Source organism: Aspergillus vadensis (assembly GCF_003184925.1).
Source record: "Aspergillus vadensis CBS 113365 unplaced genomic scaffold BO88scaffold_10, whole genome shotgun sequence".
NCBI classification, from domain to species: Eukaryota; Fungi; Ascomycota; class Eurotiomycetes; order Eurotiales; family Aspergillaceae; genus Aspergillus; species Aspergillus vadensis.
Genome location: NW_020292048.1, coordinates 1,075,968 through 1,094,378, shown reverse-complemented (window position 1 = coordinate 1,094,378; position 18,411 = coordinate 1,075,968). Strand labels below are relative to the sequence as shown.

Genomic DNA, 18,411 nt, shown 5'->3' with positions numbered 1-18,411 from the left:
GGTGTATTGCCTGAAAATTCCAAACAGAGCTAGCTAGGCTTTGAAGCAATTCGTACCATCGTGTGAAAATACCAACAGAGAACAATTGCCATGGGAAGTGGGACTAATAAAGGGGAAACTAAATGTACATCGGAAGTAAATGATTGAACGAAAGTCGAGAAGAAAATTTTTGGAACAAGAATCGAAGGTTAGTAGAATAAAAGGAATGAATATATCCCAAGGCAAAGGTGGTGATTTTGTATGGTGGGCTACCATGTAAAGGCTTCTTCGGCGAAATCGACGACGGCGCCCATTCCAATGTTGTTACGTGCAGCAGCACGCACCTCGTCTGCGAATGCACCGGGCCCGCAGACAGAGACAATGGTGGCACCCACACGTTGGGGAATGGCCTCGTTGAGAACGACGTCGGGGCGACACCGGCCTGGGAACATTTGGACGGTCGCACTGGGTGATACGATTTCGCGACTGCTTTTTGGTTTGGACACGAAAAGTTTGATGGTAAGAATCTCGCGCCTTGACGGAAGTCGGAGGATCTGGTCCATCCACTCCCGTACCCAGGCTAGATGTTCCGTACTGCGTACAGACCATACGAGGTATATCTTCTGGGTAGCCACGCGACCCTCTGAGGAGCGTATGAGCAAGTCGCGGACGTATAGCATATGATGGGTAATGCCTGCACCGGCTGAGAAGAGTATAGCTGTACCATAGCTGCCCATGTTGCACGCATGGGATGCATAGGGTCCCTCAATAAGCCCTGAGGTATAAAGTGTTTGTCCAGGCGAGGCCAGAGCTTTGTTGTACAACTTCCGTGTCATGCCTTGTCGAGCACCAACGATGAGGGAAACAGATGTGGGTTCCTGAGAGTCCCGCATATACTCATCCAAACTAGCAAGTGGCTGTTTTTCGAGAAGCGAAGGGTCGATAAGATCTTTTTCTGTCGTAGCAGGAACGGTCACGGAGCTGCTTGGGTCTACCCAGGCGACAGAAAATGGATGCGACATCCAAAAGGAGACACTTGGGATGTAGGCGTACACATGGCTTCCGGGGCTGATGCGCACACGCTTGGGCAAGTGAAATGTCACTCTGCAGGCTTCACCAGGGAGAGCTTCCACGACAAGCCGTGTGGACCCTCTTCGGGGAGAGATATTCAAGTACAGCAGTCGACAGAGGCGGGCTGTCCTTTCCAATAGCCAGAGAAGACCTAACGCTATTATCCACGGCTTTTGCGGGAGGTTGTCGAGATCCAAGTGCATCAACACACCAAGGTAGGCTAGGAAAGCGGCGAGCTGGTGCAGATGCAAGAAGGTCTCATAAAAAGCATGCCGGATCGGAGATGGCGAGTGAAGACCTAGTGTGATCATGGAGCAAGTGCCCAGTAGGCCCCAGGTGAAGAAAGGTGTAGTGCGTAAACGCTCGAGCATGTCAGAGAAGCTGACCTCGTCGCAAGCATTAACTGCCCAAGCGCACGTGTGCACAATGCTTTCAAGCACAACGATCCGGCCCAACCAACGATGAAGGAGATTGTAGGTGTCGAAACTCACATGCAACAAGGGAATAAGCGGATTGTTGCGACCGGCGAGGATGAAAAGGGGCACCATGTTCAACACTGCCAAGGTACCTGAGCGTCCACGAAGTTCAGCCACAAGGGCTGCCTTGACGTTCGCATTGTAATCAAGCAGAGTACAATAAGCGACCTGACTCGCCAGATACAGCACGACTAGAATCACCTGGAATCTAGAAGGCAGTGTGCCGACGTTGATGGCGGATGAAAGTTGGATTTCTCGGTTGTGCCTCTTCCTGCCCAGGGGCGCATACAACAGATGCTTCTTGACGTTTGCCCAAAGCGAAGATACTTCAACGCTCCAAAAGGTCTGCTCCCTCCTGCTTGCCGTTAGAGAGGTGATTTGACGAAGATAGGCATGGCTGATCTGTCCGACACGCCCACAAAAGACAACTAGGGCGACGAATATCAAGGACGAGAAGATGATCCGTGAAAATAGAACATCCCGCGGGACATCAACACCGTTCAGACCACGCGAATATTCATAGACGTAGGTGGCATTAATCCCATAGCCTCGCGGGATGAGTCGATGGTGGGATTCATCCATTGATAGAGAGGTCTACGGCCCAGCGTAGCACGCAGTCGCTCAAGATGGAGAGACAGAGCGGACAGATCGGACAGATGTCAACAAAGCTGAGCGGGGGTCGATAAGAGCAGAAAATTCTTGAAAGCCACGATTTCCAATTATAATTCGGTTACGGTCCAGTATGACGCAGATACTGAATGGCTAGGGAACACCAAGAATGTGGGGAGAGGCGCGTTATGCCCAAGGAATCTCAGACGGCAAACCCCCACAGCAAGAGGAGCACGATCAAGTTAAACGGCTCTTGTGTGTAGTCTTGATATACAGAAAGCTCGAGATGCCTCCCCTTCAAATAGGTGCTTGTTGAAGCCGTCCTGATCAGGCGGGAGAGGTGATGATGTTGGTGAGACGGTATGCGCAAATGACCAAGGCGTTGTCACGAGCAATTGCAGCTAAAGGAACCGAAGAATGTTGGAAACACGGTACAAGGTAGCGAATCTGACGAGTTGAATCTTGCAAGTCCTCCAACATTGAGTCATTACCAGCGTCATAAATGCTGAGCCAGCCTTTGATCATCACTTACCTCCACTTCCCTACATGCATGATATAAGAAGAAAAATTCCAGCAAGACAGGGGACGCACAGCGTCGTAGAAAGAATCAGATAATTCAAACCGGGAAACTAAACGTTCCCAAAGATAAGGTACTGAAAAAAAAAAAAAAAAAAAACCTGACGTCTAGTGTTGTAGTAAAGAAAGTAAATTGCCCACCCCCACGATGAATGACGTTTAGATGTAGCGAGATGTAACCAATGATCGACGGTATCCGAACAAAGAGCGAAGACGGTCTACGCTCAAGAACACGAATGGCAATGTCTTGAAACAATAGACTAACTCGCTGAATGGACTGGCCACACAATGAAAGAACGGCCACCAGCCAGCTGGCTCAGAGAAGTGAATGTGTTGGTGGAAATAGAAAGAACGAAATAAGGAACGAAGCACAACTTAGAGTGTAAAGTCGAAGAAAGATCCCCTGTCACCCGAAGGAGATCCACGGCGCAGCAAGAAACTTTAAGCGAAAAGGAAAGTCCAGCGCGGATCCTACCTGAGATCATGCTGTAGGCCCAAGGGACCAATGACCCAGTCCACAAAACCTGCTAAAAAAGCAATAATGGCGTGGTCCTGAAGGGGTGTTGCCATGAGCGCCGCCAAGACTGGCCTCTGCGCTTGGTTCCGAACCTATCGAGTGGTCTCTACGGAGCAAAGCGCCCTGAAGGAAATGCATCGTTGTTTCTGATAGAGACAGCCAGCCCTTTGGGCTTGGCTGGTGTTTAGCGCTCTTGGCTCCTATCGACCAACCGCGGAAACGGCCGCTTGCAGGAACATGGCCGACCGAGGGCGTCAACGCAGGCCCTGTTTCCAATCCGCGCCCTCTTACCACCTTTCAATCCCACCTTATGATGCTTCCCATAACCAGCCAATTGTACCAGGTTCACCAGATAGCCGCTGGTGAGCACGATGTATTGGCCCTCGGTCTGGATTCTCACGTTTCAGGTTCTGCAATTCGGACTGAAACGACCGACCCGTATTGGCCGTGATTTGCATGCTAAGCAGCATCAACGGCCCACTGGAAATCCACCGACAACACTGCTCTGCTGAAGGGTTAGCTATCATGAACCTGCAGAGAAGGAGCAAATGGTAGCCTGGGTGTTCCTGTCATCTTTGCTTGAACCCATGGTGAAACAAGGCTATCCTTGAACCTCATGTGGGTGGTGGATTAAGAAAGACAAGAGAAGGTGGGTTTGGCGATAAGGAGATTAATTGCCTGAGAGAAGTCACATGGCGGTCACGGGTCTGGTCCCTAGTCTGTCCCTGTTTAATCTAATTTGGTGTCAGTCTATTACTCTAGCTTTTCTCCCATTGCCTGCCCACCCTTCTGGATCCTGGGTCCCTGGCGGACCTGCTTCAGTATTTTCGGAAGAGATTTCCTCACTTGCTATTATCTTGGTGGGGTCCCTTGGTAACGGATGAGACTATCTCCAATCTATAACCCTTCCAGGTGCCAGCGGTTCCCCTTGAATTGGTCATTTAATCCGGAGTTTCAATTAAATAATATCTTTGTGCTCCCTTGGCGCCTAGCATAGGATGCTAGCAGAGATAACCAGTCTATCGCGACGAACGAGTTTCACCTAATATATCCTGTGCAGCCGCTAATCTGGTATGACAGACTAAGGCAAGAATGACCTGATAATAGCATCCTTCAGATATTGATTAGAAAACGCTTACATCGCGTGGTGTGAAAGCAGGTGTTTTACATCATTGCTGTATATTCTTCTATCACTTTCAGCCAGACCCCTAGCACAGCAAGGGTAAAAATGCAGACAAAAATAGTCAGGGGAAAAAGCGACGAAGAGAAAACATAAAAAATATTTGCCGCCACAAAACTTTTCACCGTCCCATCCAACCGCCATCAACGGTGATAATCTCGCCTGAGACATAGCTACTCGCTTGACTTGCCAAGAACACTATCACGCCCTTGAAGTCTTCTGGCTTGCCCCATCTGCCCGCCGGGATTCTAGCCATGATACCAGCATTGCGGTTGGAATCATTGATCAAGGCAGTGTTCATATCTGTGGCAATGTATCCGGGAGCAATTGCATTGACGTTGATACCCTTTGCCACCCATTCGTTGGAGAGGGCTTTCGTTAATTGCGCGACGCCTCCCTTAGACGCTGCGTATGCAGGTACCGTGATACCTCCCTGGAAAGTGAGGAGCGATGCGACGTTGATGATGGCTCCACGACGACCAGTTGGGAATTCTGACTCATCTCGCGCCAACAAGTATGCACCAAACTCTCGACATAACGTAAAGACAGACGTCAAATTGACTTGGATAACCTATACAAATCAATAGTCAGTATACTAGTCTTCAGCTCCACTCCAGGAGAAGGGAGGTCCAAAAATAGACAGAGGTAAATAGGTGGCTGAAAAAGGAGACTCTTTGACACATACCTCATCCCAATCTTCATCCGGGAACTTTTCACTGGGGTGTCTCCGTTGAATTCCGGCGCAGTTGAGTAGGATCTCAGGCTTGAGGCCTTGACTGGTCAGAGCTGGAATGACACCCCTGATTGATTCCCGATTCGACAACTCTGCCACGTGGATCCAAGCTTTCCTGCCAATGCGATTGACGATCTCATCGCGAGTCGAAGTGTTCGACTCGTCTCTCTGTTCGTAGAGCGTTAGTTCCACACAACGTTTCGTCACGGCTCCCCTGTCATTTCCGTAGCGCCAATGGGAAGGTCGCGGCTGTGCGCACCTGAATCAAGATGATATCGGCACCAGCTTCTGCAAGGGCAAAAGCCATTGCCTGCCCAATGCCCCTAGTTCCTCCTGTCACGATGGCGGTCTTGCCGCTGAGGGAAAATAGCGACGCAACTGCAGCCGACATTGTGATTGTTTCGCGCTTAGATAGTTACTAAGAATAGTAATTCGCTGTCAGGCGTCCTTTCGTTTCTCAAGGTATTATCGTTAGAGTTGTATCTTGCTGTGCAGCTCAGCGAGGGGGAAATATCCTTCCAAATTCTCTTGCCACCAAATCAATAATCGATGGCGACCAGTCATCCTTACTGTCCTGCTAATAATAAATAGCTGTCCCTCTTCCTCCGCGCGCGGGGCAGCAGCGACTATTTCCCTTTTGGGGTAATTACATTGCCGACACAGCGGTTCAAACGCCGACGCCCCGCACTCGGCTATTGAACTTTGTTCGGGGATGCTCCGATTTGCGTCTTGTATGGTAACTCGTACAAATGACATCTCATGGAGTTGGGGTGCTTTGGAAATGCTGGATCTTCTGGCAAAAGGCACGGAATAATCCGGAAAATCATCTATGCTGATGCATCATCCCAGGAAAGTGTACAGAGTATGTCGTCATGCATTGAACATTTCCGTAGTTCGTGTGTGGGAGCTGCGTGGCCATTTTAGACGATTGTTTGTGCAAGCATCATTGCCTTGCATCTCACCATCCAATAGGCGGATCAGTAAAGCAATTTAATCTATCTCACTGATAGCTCTCAAGGATCTGATAAGCTAGACAATTGAAGTATGCCTAGGGTTAACGATCTAGGGTTTAGTGATTCTCACAGATGCGTTAGACAGACATTAGATGGATTCCTCATATGGCCTACTGCAGGCTTTCTATATATCCAAGTGCTTGCCACCAGAGGCACCACAGCAATTTTTAACAAGAATTGAACCTCTGCTATGATTTCAGCATCATGCAGTCATTACTTGTAATATATTGAATTCAAAAGCAGTGCACGAACTAACCCTAAAAATTGAATTAAGCTTAAACTCTTCGTCGAGATCAACAGCTGCAGTCTTGCATAGTGAAAGCCTTGGATTGCCGACTCGTTGAATACCCGTATGTATGGGATGAGTAATACCAGATTATTCCTTGGCCGTGGGTCAGGAAAAACGCAATGCTCACAAGTCTGCAGCGTTTACAAATCCTTCCCCCCGCAGCCTGGCCCTTCTCGACTGCTGAGTCGATGATTTGGGGTTACGAGGCGGATTATCACTTGGTGCGCAATTTGTACAGACTTGCTGGTGCCTTAAAAGCCAACTTGTGTGGGGAAGCCACGAGCGCCCGTCCGGAGCTCAAGTTACCCCAACAATCATATAGGAACTGTTCGGAGTCGAACAACACCCTCGAGGTTTCTCTTACACTACTCCACAGAGCATTCAATCTCATTTCATAGCATCAGGAGGAAAACATTTCCGACTATTCGTCCCTTACACTTCCCATCTTTGCAAGCAACAATCGCAGGAGGGAATCTCTGACGCGTTTCGTTCCCAAGCTGGCCTGTCAACACTGCTGGAATGAGATGTCGCATTGACAGTCTATCACTTGACGCTGTAAGCTGAAGCGGCTAATGTGCTGTATGCAGCGATGGAGCAAGAAGATCAATCTCCGCCAGTCGAAGGGACCCCGACGTCAAGAGCCAAGGCCCGTTCAGATCATTTGATGAAACGCGTGTCAAGAGCATGTCTACATTGTAGACAGCGCAAGTCGAAATGCGACTTGTAAGTCATGACTTTGACAGACATTTATTCCTTCTTTTTTTTTTCTTCTCACATTGTTTCGGTTCACTTTTTCATGCCTGTCAGTTAACATTGGGAGGCTAATTACAATGTAACATAGGGATAGCAGTGGCAGCCCGGGAGTCCCACCATGTCAGCGGTGTATCAGGGATAACCGTGAATGTGTTCTAGGCAGTTCCAATCGAGGGGGACGGCGGATTCGCAAGAATAAAATCAAAAACTTTACACCAGACAGCAATTCTTCTGTGCGAAGGGATTCCGTCATTGAGGCACCCAGCCCTTCCAATTCAGAGACTCGTCAAACGACGTCTAGTTCTTACCCTGGGCCCGTTGTCTTCCTACCCCCTGATCCGCCGACCGCAAACTCAATTTCCGTTGATGATGATGAAGACGAAGCTTCTATCGGCGATGTTCCCCGCAATCCTTCTGATGCCTGGCAGTGCCTGACGGGCATTGCAAAGAGAGGTACAGAAGACCCGAGCTCCGAAACGGGTGTCGAACCCCTGCGTACAGGACCCAGTGGACTCTCATCATACACGGCACTTCAAGACAGTTCTGTTACTGGGTTTCAGTCAAATAGCGGCATCAAAGCGTACAGGCTAGTACAATCACGCTCACTAGATCCGGGAACGGTATGGCAGTTAGTGGTTCGCTACGCTGAAAACTTTCATCCGTACCTTCCTTTGGTGCCACGAAAGTACTTTGATCGCAGCGCGCTAGATGCATTTGCTAATAACGAGAAGCATCTGCTTACTGCCGTCCTCACAATTGCTTCGAAGGATCTAGCCGAACGGCCGGAGATCCACGAGTACTGTTCTAAGTACATGCATGAGCTGATATCTGGGATTGCTGCTGGAGCCGATTGCGATGTGGAAGCTGTAGAGGCTCTCCTTATTTTAGCGGAATGGGAACCCCAAGGCCTCCGACCGCGCATTGAACGTGTAGGCCGTGGGGAGGAGGATCGAGCTGCCTGGATGCATGTAGGGCTCGCCTTGCGATCTGGTTGGTTTCTTGGCCTAGACAGGACGTCATTCAGAGGCGATTCTTCTGGAGACGCGGAGACAGAAGCTCGTAGGCGGCTAGCATGGACGAGCTGCTACGTATCGGACCGATTGATATCTGTCCGTATTGGACGTGCTTTCTGGTCTCGTGGACCGGGTCCAATGACTGGCCTTGTCAGCCAAGACTTTCCGTCGTTGCAACCCGCTAGAGACGGTGATGAGGATTATGCGAAGATATTCCAGGCTACCCTGGATCTGACGCAACTCTATGGAAATGTTCACGATGTGCTCTATTCTGGCATGCGTACGAGCAATCAAATGATGCTCATGGGCGACTATGTCAAGTACGTGGATGATTTTCGCCTTGCAATCTTGCGATGGAAGTCCATATGGGGTTCTCTGTCTTGTAAGTTTTAGCTCCGACGAAGTTTGGCCTAAATGACTGACATTTCGTAGGTTCACCGCCAATGAAAGCCACGTTACAACTGTCCTACGAGTACCTCAGGCTATACACAAATGCTTTTGCCTTCCAAGCGGCAATATCCCAGTCACTTGTGTCCAAGACCAGGAACGATGACAAGGCTCAACGAGATCATCTGCGAGCAACGTTTAACAATGTAGCCTCGATGCAGGATGCTCGGTTTATCTATGAATCGGTCGATGCCGCAAAAACATACCTGACCATCCTTGTTGATGTGGTTCACCCAGAAAAGCATCTTCATTTTATGCCGTTGAGGTATTATTTATACGGGATCTACGCAGCCGTATTTCTGTACAAGGTAATATCCTTTAATATACGAATGTACGTATGAGTAACTAACAGTGCATTCAAGGCACGCTCATTCGGAGTAATGTCTCACTTGGAGGAGCTGAAAGTGCGGGATCTCGTGACGCGGACCACTGAAGTACTGAAGAGAGCAAGCGCTGGATCTGATGATATAGGATCGCGTTATTCTCGACTCCTTGAACTTCTTTGGAAACAGAAGTCGATGGCACCAACTTCACCAGCCGGAACACATCAAAGCGGCGATGTCCTGATGCAGAGTAACAGCGCATTATCGCACCATTTGTCCGATCAAAGTAGCTACGTGCACTTCAGCCCTGCGAACGATTTCTCATGGCTGGATCTTGAAGCCGTTGGGGATTACGTCTCTGGAGATCAAATATCGGGAGCCAACACACTCGCATTAGATACCTTCCAGAACCAGGACATCTTCCAAGCGGGACAAGAGCGATCCCAGGCATGGCAGGTTCCATGGTCGGGCGACATGAGCAGTAGCCTTCTCTTCTGATTCCCATGCCTCGCAAGAGGGAGCGCAATCAAAATCTACCCTTACCCCCGCCAATTGAAGAAATTCGTGCTTTTCTGGCGGCTCTGGTCGAAGACCCCACGGCGGTGCGGGGCTGTGGGGGGCGCCGGGATGGTACCGACGTGAGGTTAGATACTATTCACATCGCTCGCATTGAAGCACGGCTTCGAAAGGTGGCCTGCTTATTTGGTATGTCGGTGGCCCGATTGTGCTTCTGTTGATTTAGCTAATGGTCTTACGAAATGCCTACAGGCCGATTAAGTTAGCTACGTGACTGATCGCTGCTCATGTGGATGTCATTGCTGCAAAGCCTTTGTTCGATGCATACGGCCACGTAAGTTGCATGTGCGTGCTACATTATTTGTAGCCTGAACATGCTACTATGATGGAGGAAATAAAGGTCGATTGTTGCATATACCTCGATCATGGCTGCGACAAGTATCGGCCGGGTGGGCAGCATATGGATTCACTCCTAGTTACCTCACCAATCACGCGCTACGAGGAGAATGGTGCCTTACGCTTAGAGATCTTAGACGGAGACCCGACAGTTTAAGCAGGCTTTTTCGCTGACGGAACTTGGGAGATCGATTGGTTGTCAATCCCTGAGGGTTGTATCCACGCTTTCTGAGCAACGGCCAGCTTTTGGAGCCAGCCGCTAAGGCATTATTAGATGGCGCAGGGGAAGGCTAGCAGATGCAGTTGCATGCAGAACCGCTATTTAGAGCGCATCTAAACTCTATTTGTCTACTATATGACTGCCCTGCTCCTCAAGCTTAGGGATGCCACAGTTTGATGCATATATTGCCTTATGTCGAAACCCCTGGTGCTAAAAAGAGCGAGCGCTTGGAAAACGTCTTGGTCTCATATCATGCCAAATATCTCAGTGAAGCTGATGATGGGGCTGCTGCAAAGTCTTTCAGTCATACCGGTCATATCAGCATTCAACCTGTCAAACGTGGGGAAGGGCGGGCATTCTCCGCATCGGGATTTGAGGCCGAGCGTCGATAGCCGACAGTGAACTAGAAGGATACGCCGGTCTCTCCACGGCTGGAAAGGGATACGAAATAGTCTTCGTTGTGATCGACACTGGGGCCTCATGATATATACTATGAATCCATAGTCATTGGCGAAGACGGATGTCGTCTGCATGTTTGCACTAATATCAGTCTTGATGTAGTTCTCAGTTGCCGAAATAATTGACCAGTTGGTGAAAGGGCATTACTGCAGGGTGAATTCATAGCTGACTATGTAGCCAAAATAGGTTTAGCGTCTGTCTGAACTAGAACATGATTTGATCAAGGACAACACGATGAACATAACGACCAGCACCTCACTCATTTGGGAAAACTAATAAGACAACATTATGTTTAGCGGATATGGCATTTAGTTACTAAGAATAAGCATCGTAAATACATACAACGCCGTCGATCGACGAAATTGACATCAAAGCAGACCATGAAGTTCCTACGGACCGAAAGCTAAAGGGCAATACTGCCGGGCGGTGAGGCGGGCACCTGCCCCAAGCCGCCTAGTGTTAGGGCTCCGATACCCTAGGCGGGCGCCAAGAGCGAAAAAGCGCACCACAACGAGCGAGCCTCGCGATCTCAAGTTCCAGCGGCCGACGACAGGAAAACGACAAAACTTCTCACCCGACATCGAGGACCACCCGCTCGGCAACCACATCAAGATGGTGAGTGCTATATTCGCGTTTGCTGCTATCGGTGGAAAACGGACATGTCAAAAAAGCAAGGGAAAAAGATATCGTGAAAAGAAAGAACCGCTGCCCAACCTCTCGTTGTACCGGAATCCCTATCTATCATCTTCGATCCTGCGTTTTGGCCGATGAAGGAAAACTTCATACCGAACAATTTTCGACTCTCTATCCCCTGCTATGATGAACATCCGTCCACCGATATGCATATTTTATATGGAATTATGTGCTTGGGAAAGAGTTGGGGGAAATAGAAAAAGAATGAAATATGAGGGATTGAATGAATGGTCTTGCTGATTGTTGGATTTTTCTTGTCGCCATCAGGTCCGTTACGCTGCTCAGGACATTCCGGCCGCTAAGAGCGCCCGCGCTCGGGGCTCTTACCTCCGTGTCAGCTTCAAGAACACCCGTGAGACCGCTCAGGCTATCAACGGCATGAAGCTGCAGCGTGCCCTTACCTTCCTCACCAACGTCACCGAGAAGGCTGAGGCCGTCCCCATGCGTCGGTACGCTGGCAGCACCGGTCGCTGCGCTCAGGGTGAGTGGATGTGTTTTTCTACAGAGTTTTTGGAAAGAGATGGGAATGGAAATTACGAATCGACAAATGAACCGACATGGGCAGAATTTATGGGATAGAAGGACTGGAGGATATGTTTCATTTTGGAGGATCTGGCAAAAACCAAGCGTTTTGGTAAACGAAGACGCTGACCGTCTTCTTTCTTTCTAGGCAAGCAGTGGGGTGTCAGCAAGGCTCGCTGGCCCGTCAAGTCCGCCGAGTTCCTTCTCGACCTCCTCAAGAACGCTGAGGCCAACGCCGACACCAAGGGTCTCGACACCGGCAACCTTGTTGTCAAGCACATCCAGGTCAACCAGGCTCCCAAGGGTCGCCGCCGTACCTACCGTGCTCACGGTCGTGTATGTTGAAACTGGAATCCGAGATATATCTCTTATGTCCCGCATCCCCGCAAAACTGACATGTGGATTAGATCAACCCCTACATGACCAACCCCTGCCACATCGAGCTCATCCTCACCGAGGCTGAGGAGACCGTCGCCAAGGCCGCCGAAAACAAGGAGGTCCGCCTCAGCTCCCGCCAGCGTGGTGCTCAGCTCCGCCGTGCTCTCATTGAGGCATAAGCGGTGTGTGGGTGTCGGGGAAAGTGTGAAGTGGTCAGAAACTGAATGGGAATGCCGGAGTTTGCTGTTGTACGGATCCAATACCTGGTCACGGAAGGAATACAAAAGAAATTATTACTTTTTTGACAAATGGAAAAAATTCGAAACCACCCGGCGAAAAAAATGATGGTGATGATGATGGTTTGTCTTCTGCTTTATGCAGAGACAAACATCTTTCTTTAGACATTGATCTCGTTTCACCCCCCGGAGAATCGGTTCGACTGGATAGTGTTTCCTTTGCAGTCCCTGGCCATGAGCTAAGGCGGCTGAAAGGAGTCCAGGAAAATTATTCCTTCATCATAGTGGATACTACTACATGGATGGCGTACATCGGTACGGCAGGTTTCGGACATTCTCCTACTTCAGGACACTTTTTGCGAGCGTTTAATTCATGATGGGATACGGAATTCATTTTTCTTTCATGAAGTTGTAAAGAAGAAGACGAAGGAAGGATGATGGAAGTTCATCATCAGCCCTGCCAGTCGGACAGGATCGATCTACGAACGTAGGATGATAAGAACTCCGTTGTAGTACTACTAGTAGAACTTGGCAACTTTGCCAGCCCGTCATAGGTCTGTCTGTTCTAGTCTCTGACACGAGTCCTTGGGGGCCCTACGCTGTGCATTTGTAACAGTCAACTGCGCCACAGCTGCTAGACCCTCTGATCTGCAGGCTGCAGCGTGTGTGGACAGGCATCCCCCGACTCCAGAACCCCATCTCCCATCTCTCCCCCGTCAGCAGGTTGCAGATGGGCAGAGTCAGAGGGGGAGGGAATTCTGGCTCAGCCAAGCGGTGGCTGTGTGTGACCATCAACCCGTCCGTCACAGGCTCCAATCGGCCCTTGCGAACAGACCATCAGCCGAAGCTTTTTCCCGTGTCGATGGGATTCCTCGTCCAATGCGGCCTTTTCTCCCGACGAGGCATTCGCATCCCCATGACGACTGGAATAACTATGCTTAACAGACAATTGGGAGGGGGACCAACCTGCATACGTAGTTGTATGCGGTTGGTTGCGCTGACAGAGCGGGATGGTGTACGCATTGCAGAGCCTTGGTAGGTAGGTAGTAGTCAAGCAGGCATCAAGATTCATAGGCAGACGTGGATATTCTCTTGACTTCTCTCTACGTCAGTTCTGGATCGTCCCAAGAAACGCAAACAAGAGCGCTTGCGTGTCGCCGACAAAGCGCATTGCCACCAGATCGACTGCTTCAGAACATCTCAAGCAAAACAGAAGAGGTTTCGGGGAGTGATGGGATGGATGGATGGATTGACTCTAATCTTGACTAAAACTTAAGTTTTGGGTTAAAGGACCCTCCGCTGCTTTTTGCTCCCCGCGGCGCTTAAACCGGCCCTGCGAGGCTGCGACGTCTTTTTTAGTCTCGTTTGCTTGACGGCCCCCTTTCTTAACTTCTTAAATTTTTCGCCAACCCCATTTCTATTGTCTATCTCTACCCAGCCGTGGTAGCTTGCGACAAGTCATCATGAAGCGCATCTTCAATTCCTTCAGCAGGCGATCCAGTGAGTCTTAACTCTCCCACCCGTTGCTGATCGGCATGCGACGGTTGACAATGCTCACCTCAGAACAGGTCCTGCGCGCGACTCCCCTTCGTACCCCGAGGACTCTCCGGAGGGTATCATACTTAGAGAAGTGGTTCGTATTGATTCATGGTCGTTATTTGAGCTTGTCCAACTAACCACATCTACGGTTTATAGACCGCGTTCTGCGAATCGGGCCCCAACAGCGCCGTACGTCCCACCCTGCGGACCCCCTCCCCCTTCCTTAATCGCCTCATTCCCGTTCCCCGCCTACTCAATAGCGATTATACTTACAATGACATATCCAGAATGGAGACGAGTTCGTTCACCTTCCTGCCATCGTTGAGAGCGCCGAATCCAGCCCCAACGCCGCCCGCGAAGCCGCCCTTCGCATCTCCAAGCTGTTGTCCAATCCCGCCAAAGCCCGGAGCAATGTGCAGTACAATGCGATCATGCTCATGCGCATCCTCATCGACAACCCAGGACATACCTTTTCGCGGAACATTGATGCCAAGTTTGTAGCGACTGTGAAGGACCTCTTCCGTAACGGGCGGGATATGAACGTACACAGCTTTTTGCGGGACACGTTGGATTCTTTGGAAATGCAGCGGCCATGGGACGAAGATCTCGCGCTGCTCCTGGGGATGTGGAGCAAGGAGAAGGAAAAGTATGCTCCAAAGAATACCGGTAATGTATGTGACAGGCATCCCTCTACTTATTCAAGGCATCGCCAAGCTAATCCTTTACACCCCTACAGCCCGGCTTGACACAACCCCTGGTCCAGCCATACCGACAAACCCCGAATTACTTCAACGCCCCCAACCAGAACCAGCATGGCGGGCTACCACAGCCCGAAGAACTCTCCGCACGCATCTCCGAGGCTAAGACATCCGCGAAGCTCCTCATTCAATTCGTCCAATCCACGCCTCCGGCCGAGATGCTCGAGAACGAGCTCATCAAAGAATTCTCCGACCGGTGTCGCACCGCCTCCCGCGTCATCCAGAACTACATCCACTCGACGAATCCCGCCCCGGACGAGGATACCCTCGTCACGTTGATCGAATCCAATGACGAACTATCCGTCGCCCTATCCAAGCACCAGCACGCCTTGCTCCAGGCGCGCCGCGCCCAGGGACAGTCCGGCAGCCAGTCGCCTGCATCATCCAGTCAGGCCTCGTCCTCTGGCGCCGTGCAACCCCCAGCCCCGGCAGTAGCAGGAGCTTCTGCACCGCCGGTGCCGCCTCGGAACCAAACGCAGAGCCCGCTATCCTCGGGCTCTTCCTCGACTGCTCCGGTCCTTCCGCGCACGTATAGCAACGGCGCAGGCCGGTTCGAGTACCGGTCGGAGGATTACCAGGTGCAGAACCCGTTTGCTGATACTAGCGCTACTGCTGCTACTGGTACTGCTCCTGTGGCTCCTGCGGTGTATGGGGATCAGCAGCAGGCTCGCCCGGAGGGTTCATCCCCGGATTGGTGGGCGGAGGGACAGCAGCAGCAGCAGCAGCAGCAGCGACCAGTACAGCAACATTAATAAGATTGTATGGATTGTAAGGTGGTGATTTGATGATGATTATTGTTTGACTTTTGATGTATCGATACCTTTTGTGATACCTCTACCGCGGAGTGAATTTGATTTGCCAAATGTGCTTGTTTGGTACTTTAGTACAGAGTACTTTTTGGTTGCCTATTGACATGATCTTGTTGTCATTTACAGAGTATGTCAGTAGGCAGTATATCTAGTAATATCTTGAGTGAGATAAAGCCTATTATCACCTCGTAGTGCTACTGCTGCATAGTGTTGACATGTGGGTATTCGGGAGTAGCTATCTGGCTCGTGGCTTTGACCACTACTTTAACTCTACATCTTAATATAGATGGATTGGTCTATTAAGAATAGATTTACCTAGCATGTATTCGTATGCCTAAAGGTATAGCTGTAAGTACATTACTACTCTGTCTTCTATGCTCCTACCGCACTACTAAGTACTACATCCATTGTATCCATATGCGGTAAACAACATACTTACTAGACACTCTACTATCTAACCAATAATATGACAACCCCCAAACCTTTACACTACCTAGCCTACGTCTAGTCTCCTTTGAGCATTAACCACACCACACGTATCGGGTGTTTCTTACTATACTACTACCGCCGCTCTACCGATTGTAAAATAATCAGCGGCAATGCAAGCACCCTCCAATTTGGGAGACTCTATGCTTGAAATCTACATCTCTAATACATTTACTACGAAACACAACTTCAATATACAGGTACATCTATTCACACCACCAACTCTATCTAACACAGCAACTGATACAAGTATTTATATACACCGCACCATCTTAGTTAGCGTACTTAAGGAGAGCCTTAAGCAGGCTAGCAACCCAAGTGAGCTGCTCCTCAGCAGTACCATCAGTAGGGATGGAGACACCCGAGGAAGAAGCAGCAGCAGCAGCGCTCGAGGCAGCAACGGGGGCGACGGTAGCGCTCTGCTTCACGCTAGTAGCGAGGGTAGTAGGGACGCTGGAGGAAGCGGGAGCGACGTTGTTGGCGGTGCTAGGGGTAGTGACAGCGGCGGCGGCAGCAGTGGTGGTAGTTTGCTGGCTGGCAGCAGCGGCGGAAGAAGAAGAAGAAGAAGAAGAAGAAGACGAAGAAGAAGAGGAAGAAGAGGAAGAGCCAGAGCCGCTAACAGTAAAGTCAACGCAAGACTCATAAGTCTGGTCAATGGAAGCAGCGTTCCACCACCACTGAAGAACACAGGCACCGCCCTCGGTACACTTGTCACCGAGGTCATCGGGGATGGTGACGCTGAAGCTAGTCTCGTTGGCGGTGACACCGGTAGAGGTGGAAGCGTAGACGCTCCAGTAGATCAGAGGGGAGCCGATGACGGTGTTGGAGGCAGTGTCAACGACGGAGACGTTGGCGGTACCGGTGTGAGGAGCGCGAATGTCAACGGTGAAATCGACGGTCTCACCGGCCTTGTACGAGTAGACGTTGTCCTTGTTGTCGGCGTACTTGTAACCCTTGCAGAGCCAGATGTCACAGGCGTCGGCGTTGTAGTCGCTCTGTCCCGAGGCGATCTGAAGCTCACCCTGCACATTGCCGTAGTTGTCGGCCTCCTGGTTGTCGTACACTTGCTGGCCACAGGCCTTCTCCATGGCGCTACCGGGCATACGAGCCTGAGGGGAGGTGACGAAACCGTGACCCTGGGCCAGGGAGACGAGCCCGGCGAGGGCGAGGATGGAACCAGCCTGCTTCATTTTGGTGGGAAGGTTTTGGTTTTGTAGGAGAAAAAAGATAAAGATAGTGTAAGGTCTGGTATACCGGTATACCAGATGGTTTGATTCTTCAAGGAATGGAGTTTTGTGGAAAGAATGTGACGGTCACAGACCGGGGAAAAGAGAATGTGGGAAAGAGAGAAGTGAAAGAACTTAGACAAGCCTGCGTGCTGAAGGAAAAGAAGAGAGGAAGAGGTGAAGGCGACGAGAGGGCCGTTCTATATAGGCCGTTGAAGCCCTGCCGGCCGGCTGGAGGGGGCGTTCTGGACCTGAACAAAGCTCTCCATCATGATGGATCGTGAAACGGTTCTAGCATCGTAGAGAGGGCCCTCCCAAAAGTCCCTGAAGATAATGCATAATGACAGGGGAGACACTCCACCGAGAACTGGAGACTGACTGGACTGGCTCAAGCGCTGGCAGCAGCGCAGAGGTTTCATCTTGAGGGGCGTTGAAACGGTGGGTGGAGATGAATTCAACGCCGGCGGATTGACCGGGATGCTTGGCATCGCCCGGGTTTCAGCTTCATTAATGCCGCGCCTGGTCACTGCCAACCATTTGCTCTCTCTTCCTTTTGTCTCGGTGGCTCTCCGGTTTTGCTTTTCCTGTCTTGTATCTCTTTCAAGTTCCTTCCTTCATTTCCGAAAGGGGCCCCCCGTCATAAATGGATCTACTCCCCATTTTGGTATTTAGACTCGGGCCAAGGTTCGGGATCCATCCGGAACGGCGCCAATCAAAGCCATGGCACCAGTCGGGACTCAATTTACTCCCGACAAGCATCAGCCCTGGCGTTATGGCAAGTTAGCACCAGCAGGGTTGAGGATGCTGGTATTCTTCTTGGCTCGGACGTTGTCCACCCACATGTCTTGCCCTGGTTCATACATCTCATACCATTCACTCCTCAGGTGCTTCCTCCACTTTTCCTAGCAGGGTAAGGAGTTGTGCATATCTCTGCTCCAACCAGGATGAGGATTTTTCCAAACACTGTCTCCGTCTCCCCCGACCTGACAGAAGTAATTTATTGATCAAGTCACCAGTTGCTTTCTATTCTTGCAAGCGCGAACAGTGAAAGATCTCTCATTTGTCTCTGAATGCCACCCGTCATTCAATGGTGCTGTCTTCAAGTTCCTGCTGGTTGCTGATAACAGACCAAGCGATATGGCAGATAGTACTCCTACTACTGTGCCCATTCTTTGCAAGAACTAGCAACAGAAT

The 18,411-nt window shown here is 50.4% G+C and overlaps 7 protein-coding genes across 7 annotated transcripts; 4 read left to right on the top strand and 3 right to left on the bottom strand.

The window, feature by feature from the left end:
* Nucleotides 1-248: 248 nt before the first annotated feature.
* BO88DRAFT_339161 (ferric reductase family protein) lies at nucleotides 249-2,108 on the bottom strand (the record flags this gene model as incomplete). The annotated part of the gene is made up of 1 exon (XM_025703014.1): nucleotides 249-2,108. The coding sequence occupies one exon, from the start codon at nucleotides 2,106-2,108 to the stop codon at nucleotides 249-251; it is 1,860 nt and encodes a 619-aa protein (XP_025563532.1).
* Nucleotides 2,109-3,538: 1,430 nt separating this feature from the next.
* BO88DRAFT_425401 (uncharacterized protein) lies at nucleotides 3,539-4,225 on the top strand (the record flags this gene model as incomplete). Its single annotated transcript, XM_025708828.1, has 3 exons — nucleotides 3,539-3,666; nucleotides 3,947-4,093; nucleotides 4,141-4,225. The coding sequence occupies 3 exons, from the start codon at nucleotides 3,539-3,541 to the stop codon at nucleotides 4,223-4,225; spliced, it is 360 nt and encodes a 119-aa protein (XP_025563531.1).
* A 24-nt stretch (nucleotides 4,226-4,249) lies between these two features.
* BO88DRAFT_443714 (putative 2-deoxy-D-gluconate 3-dehydrogenase) lies at nucleotides 4,250-5,704 on the bottom strand. Its single transcript, XM_025710045.1, has 3 exons — nucleotides 5,401-5,704; nucleotides 5,094-5,309; nucleotides 4,250-4,979 (listed from the first exon to the last, which is right to left on the bottom strand). The coding sequence occupies exons 1-3, from the start codon at nucleotides 5,530-5,532 to the stop codon at nucleotides 4,530-4,532; spliced, it is 798 nt and encodes a 265-aa protein (XP_025563530.1). The 5' UTR covers nucleotides 5,533-5,704; the 3' UTR covers nucleotides 4,250-4,529.
* Nucleotides 5,705-6,937: 1,233 nt separating this feature from the next.
* On the top strand, nucleotides 6,938-9,707 carry BO88DRAFT_40684 (Zn(II)2Cys6 transcription factor). Its single transcript, XM_025707259.1, has 4 exons — nucleotides 6,938-7,166; nucleotides 7,285-8,591; nucleotides 8,642-8,964; nucleotides 9,019-9,707. Exons 1-4 carry the CDS (start codon nucleotides 7,033-7,035, stop codon nucleotides 9,475-9,477), a joined length of 2,223 nt encoding a protein of 740 aa, XP_025563529.1. The 5' UTR covers nucleotides 6,938-7,032; the 3' UTR covers nucleotides 9,478-9,707.
* A 1,224-nt stretch (nucleotides 9,708-10,931) lies between these two features.
* rpl17 (60S ribosomal uL22 domain-containing protein) lies at nucleotides 10,932-12,342 on the top strand (the record flags this gene model as incomplete). The annotated part of the gene is made up of 5 exons (XM_025703012.1): nucleotides 10,932-10,996; nucleotides 11,050-11,185; nucleotides 11,531-11,744; nucleotides 11,934-12,121; nucleotides 12,193-12,342. Coding segments are annotated over 5 exons (753 nt in total), but the record flags the coding sequence as incomplete, so codon positions are not given.
* Nucleotides 12,343-13,720: 1,378 nt separating this feature from the next.
* On the top strand, nucleotides 13,721-15,643 carry BO88DRAFT_404743 (VHS and GAT domain-containing protein). Its single transcript, XM_025706702.1, has 5 exons — nucleotides 13,721-13,899; nucleotides 13,968-14,032; nucleotides 14,095-14,127; nucleotides 14,226-14,609; nucleotides 14,675-15,643. The coding sequence occupies exons 1-5, from the start codon at nucleotides 13,863-13,865 to the stop codon at nucleotides 15,446-15,448; spliced, it is 1,293 nt and encodes a 430-aa protein (XP_025563527.1). The 5' UTR covers nucleotides 13,721-13,862; the 3' UTR covers nucleotides 15,449-15,643.
* Nucleotides 15,644-16,263: 620 nt separating this feature from the next.
* On the bottom strand, nucleotides 16,264-17,614 carry BO88DRAFT_388125 (lytic polysaccharide monooxygenase; the record flags this gene model as incomplete). Its single annotated transcript, XM_025704841.1, has 1 exon — nucleotides 16,264-17,614. The coding sequence occupies exon 1, from the start codon at nucleotides 17,179-17,181 to the stop codon at nucleotides 16,264-16,266; it is 918 nt and encodes a 305-aa protein (XP_025563526.1). The 5' UTR covers nucleotides 17,182-17,614.
* Between the last annotated feature and the right edge of the window lie 797 nt (nucleotides 17,615-18,411).

What these genes read in the sequence shown, in the direction of transcription:
- BO88DRAFT_443714 (XM_025710045.1), bottom strand. Translation starts at nt 5,532, where the DNA reads ATGTCGGCTGCAGTTGCGTCGCTATTTTCCCTCAGCGGCAAGACCGCC. An exon ending in CCGATATCATCTTGATTCAG is followed by an intron (nt 5,310 to 5,400) that starts GTGCGCACAGCC and finishes CTCTACGAACAG; the next exon opens with AGAGACGAGTCGAACACTTC. An exon ending in CGGATGAAGATTGGGATGAG is followed by an intron (nt 4,980 to 5,093) that starts GTATGTGTCAAA and finishes TGATTTGTATAG; the next exon opens with GTTATCCAAGTCAATTTGAC.
- BO88DRAFT_404743 (XM_025706702.1), top strand. Translation starts at nt 13,863, where the DNA reads ATGAAGCGCATCTTCAATTCCTTCAGCAGGCGATCCA. An exon ending in TTCCTTCAGCAGGCGATCCA is followed by an intron (nt 13,900 to 13,967) that starts GTGAGTCTTAAC and finishes ACCTCAGAACAG; the next exon opens with GTCCTGCGCGCGACTCCCCT. An exon ending in AATCGGGCCCCAACAGCGCC is followed by an intron (nt 14,128 to 14,225) that starts GTACGTCCCACC and finishes TGACATATCCAG; the next exon opens with AATGGAGACGAGTTCGTTCA.
- BO88DRAFT_40684 (XM_025707259.1), top strand. Translation starts at nt 7,033, where the DNA reads ATGGAGCAAGAAGATCAATCTCCGCCAGTCGAAGGGACCCCGACGTCA. An exon ending in CATATGGGGTTCTCTGTCTT is followed by an intron (nt 8,592 to 8,641) that starts GTAAGTTTTAGC and finishes GACATTTCGTAG; the next exon opens with GTTCACCGCCAATGAAAGCC. An exon ending in CAGCCGTATTTCTGTACAAG is followed by an intron (nt 8,965 to 9,018) that starts GTAATATCCTTT and finishes AGTGCATTCAAG; the next exon opens with GCACGCTCATTCGGAGTAAT.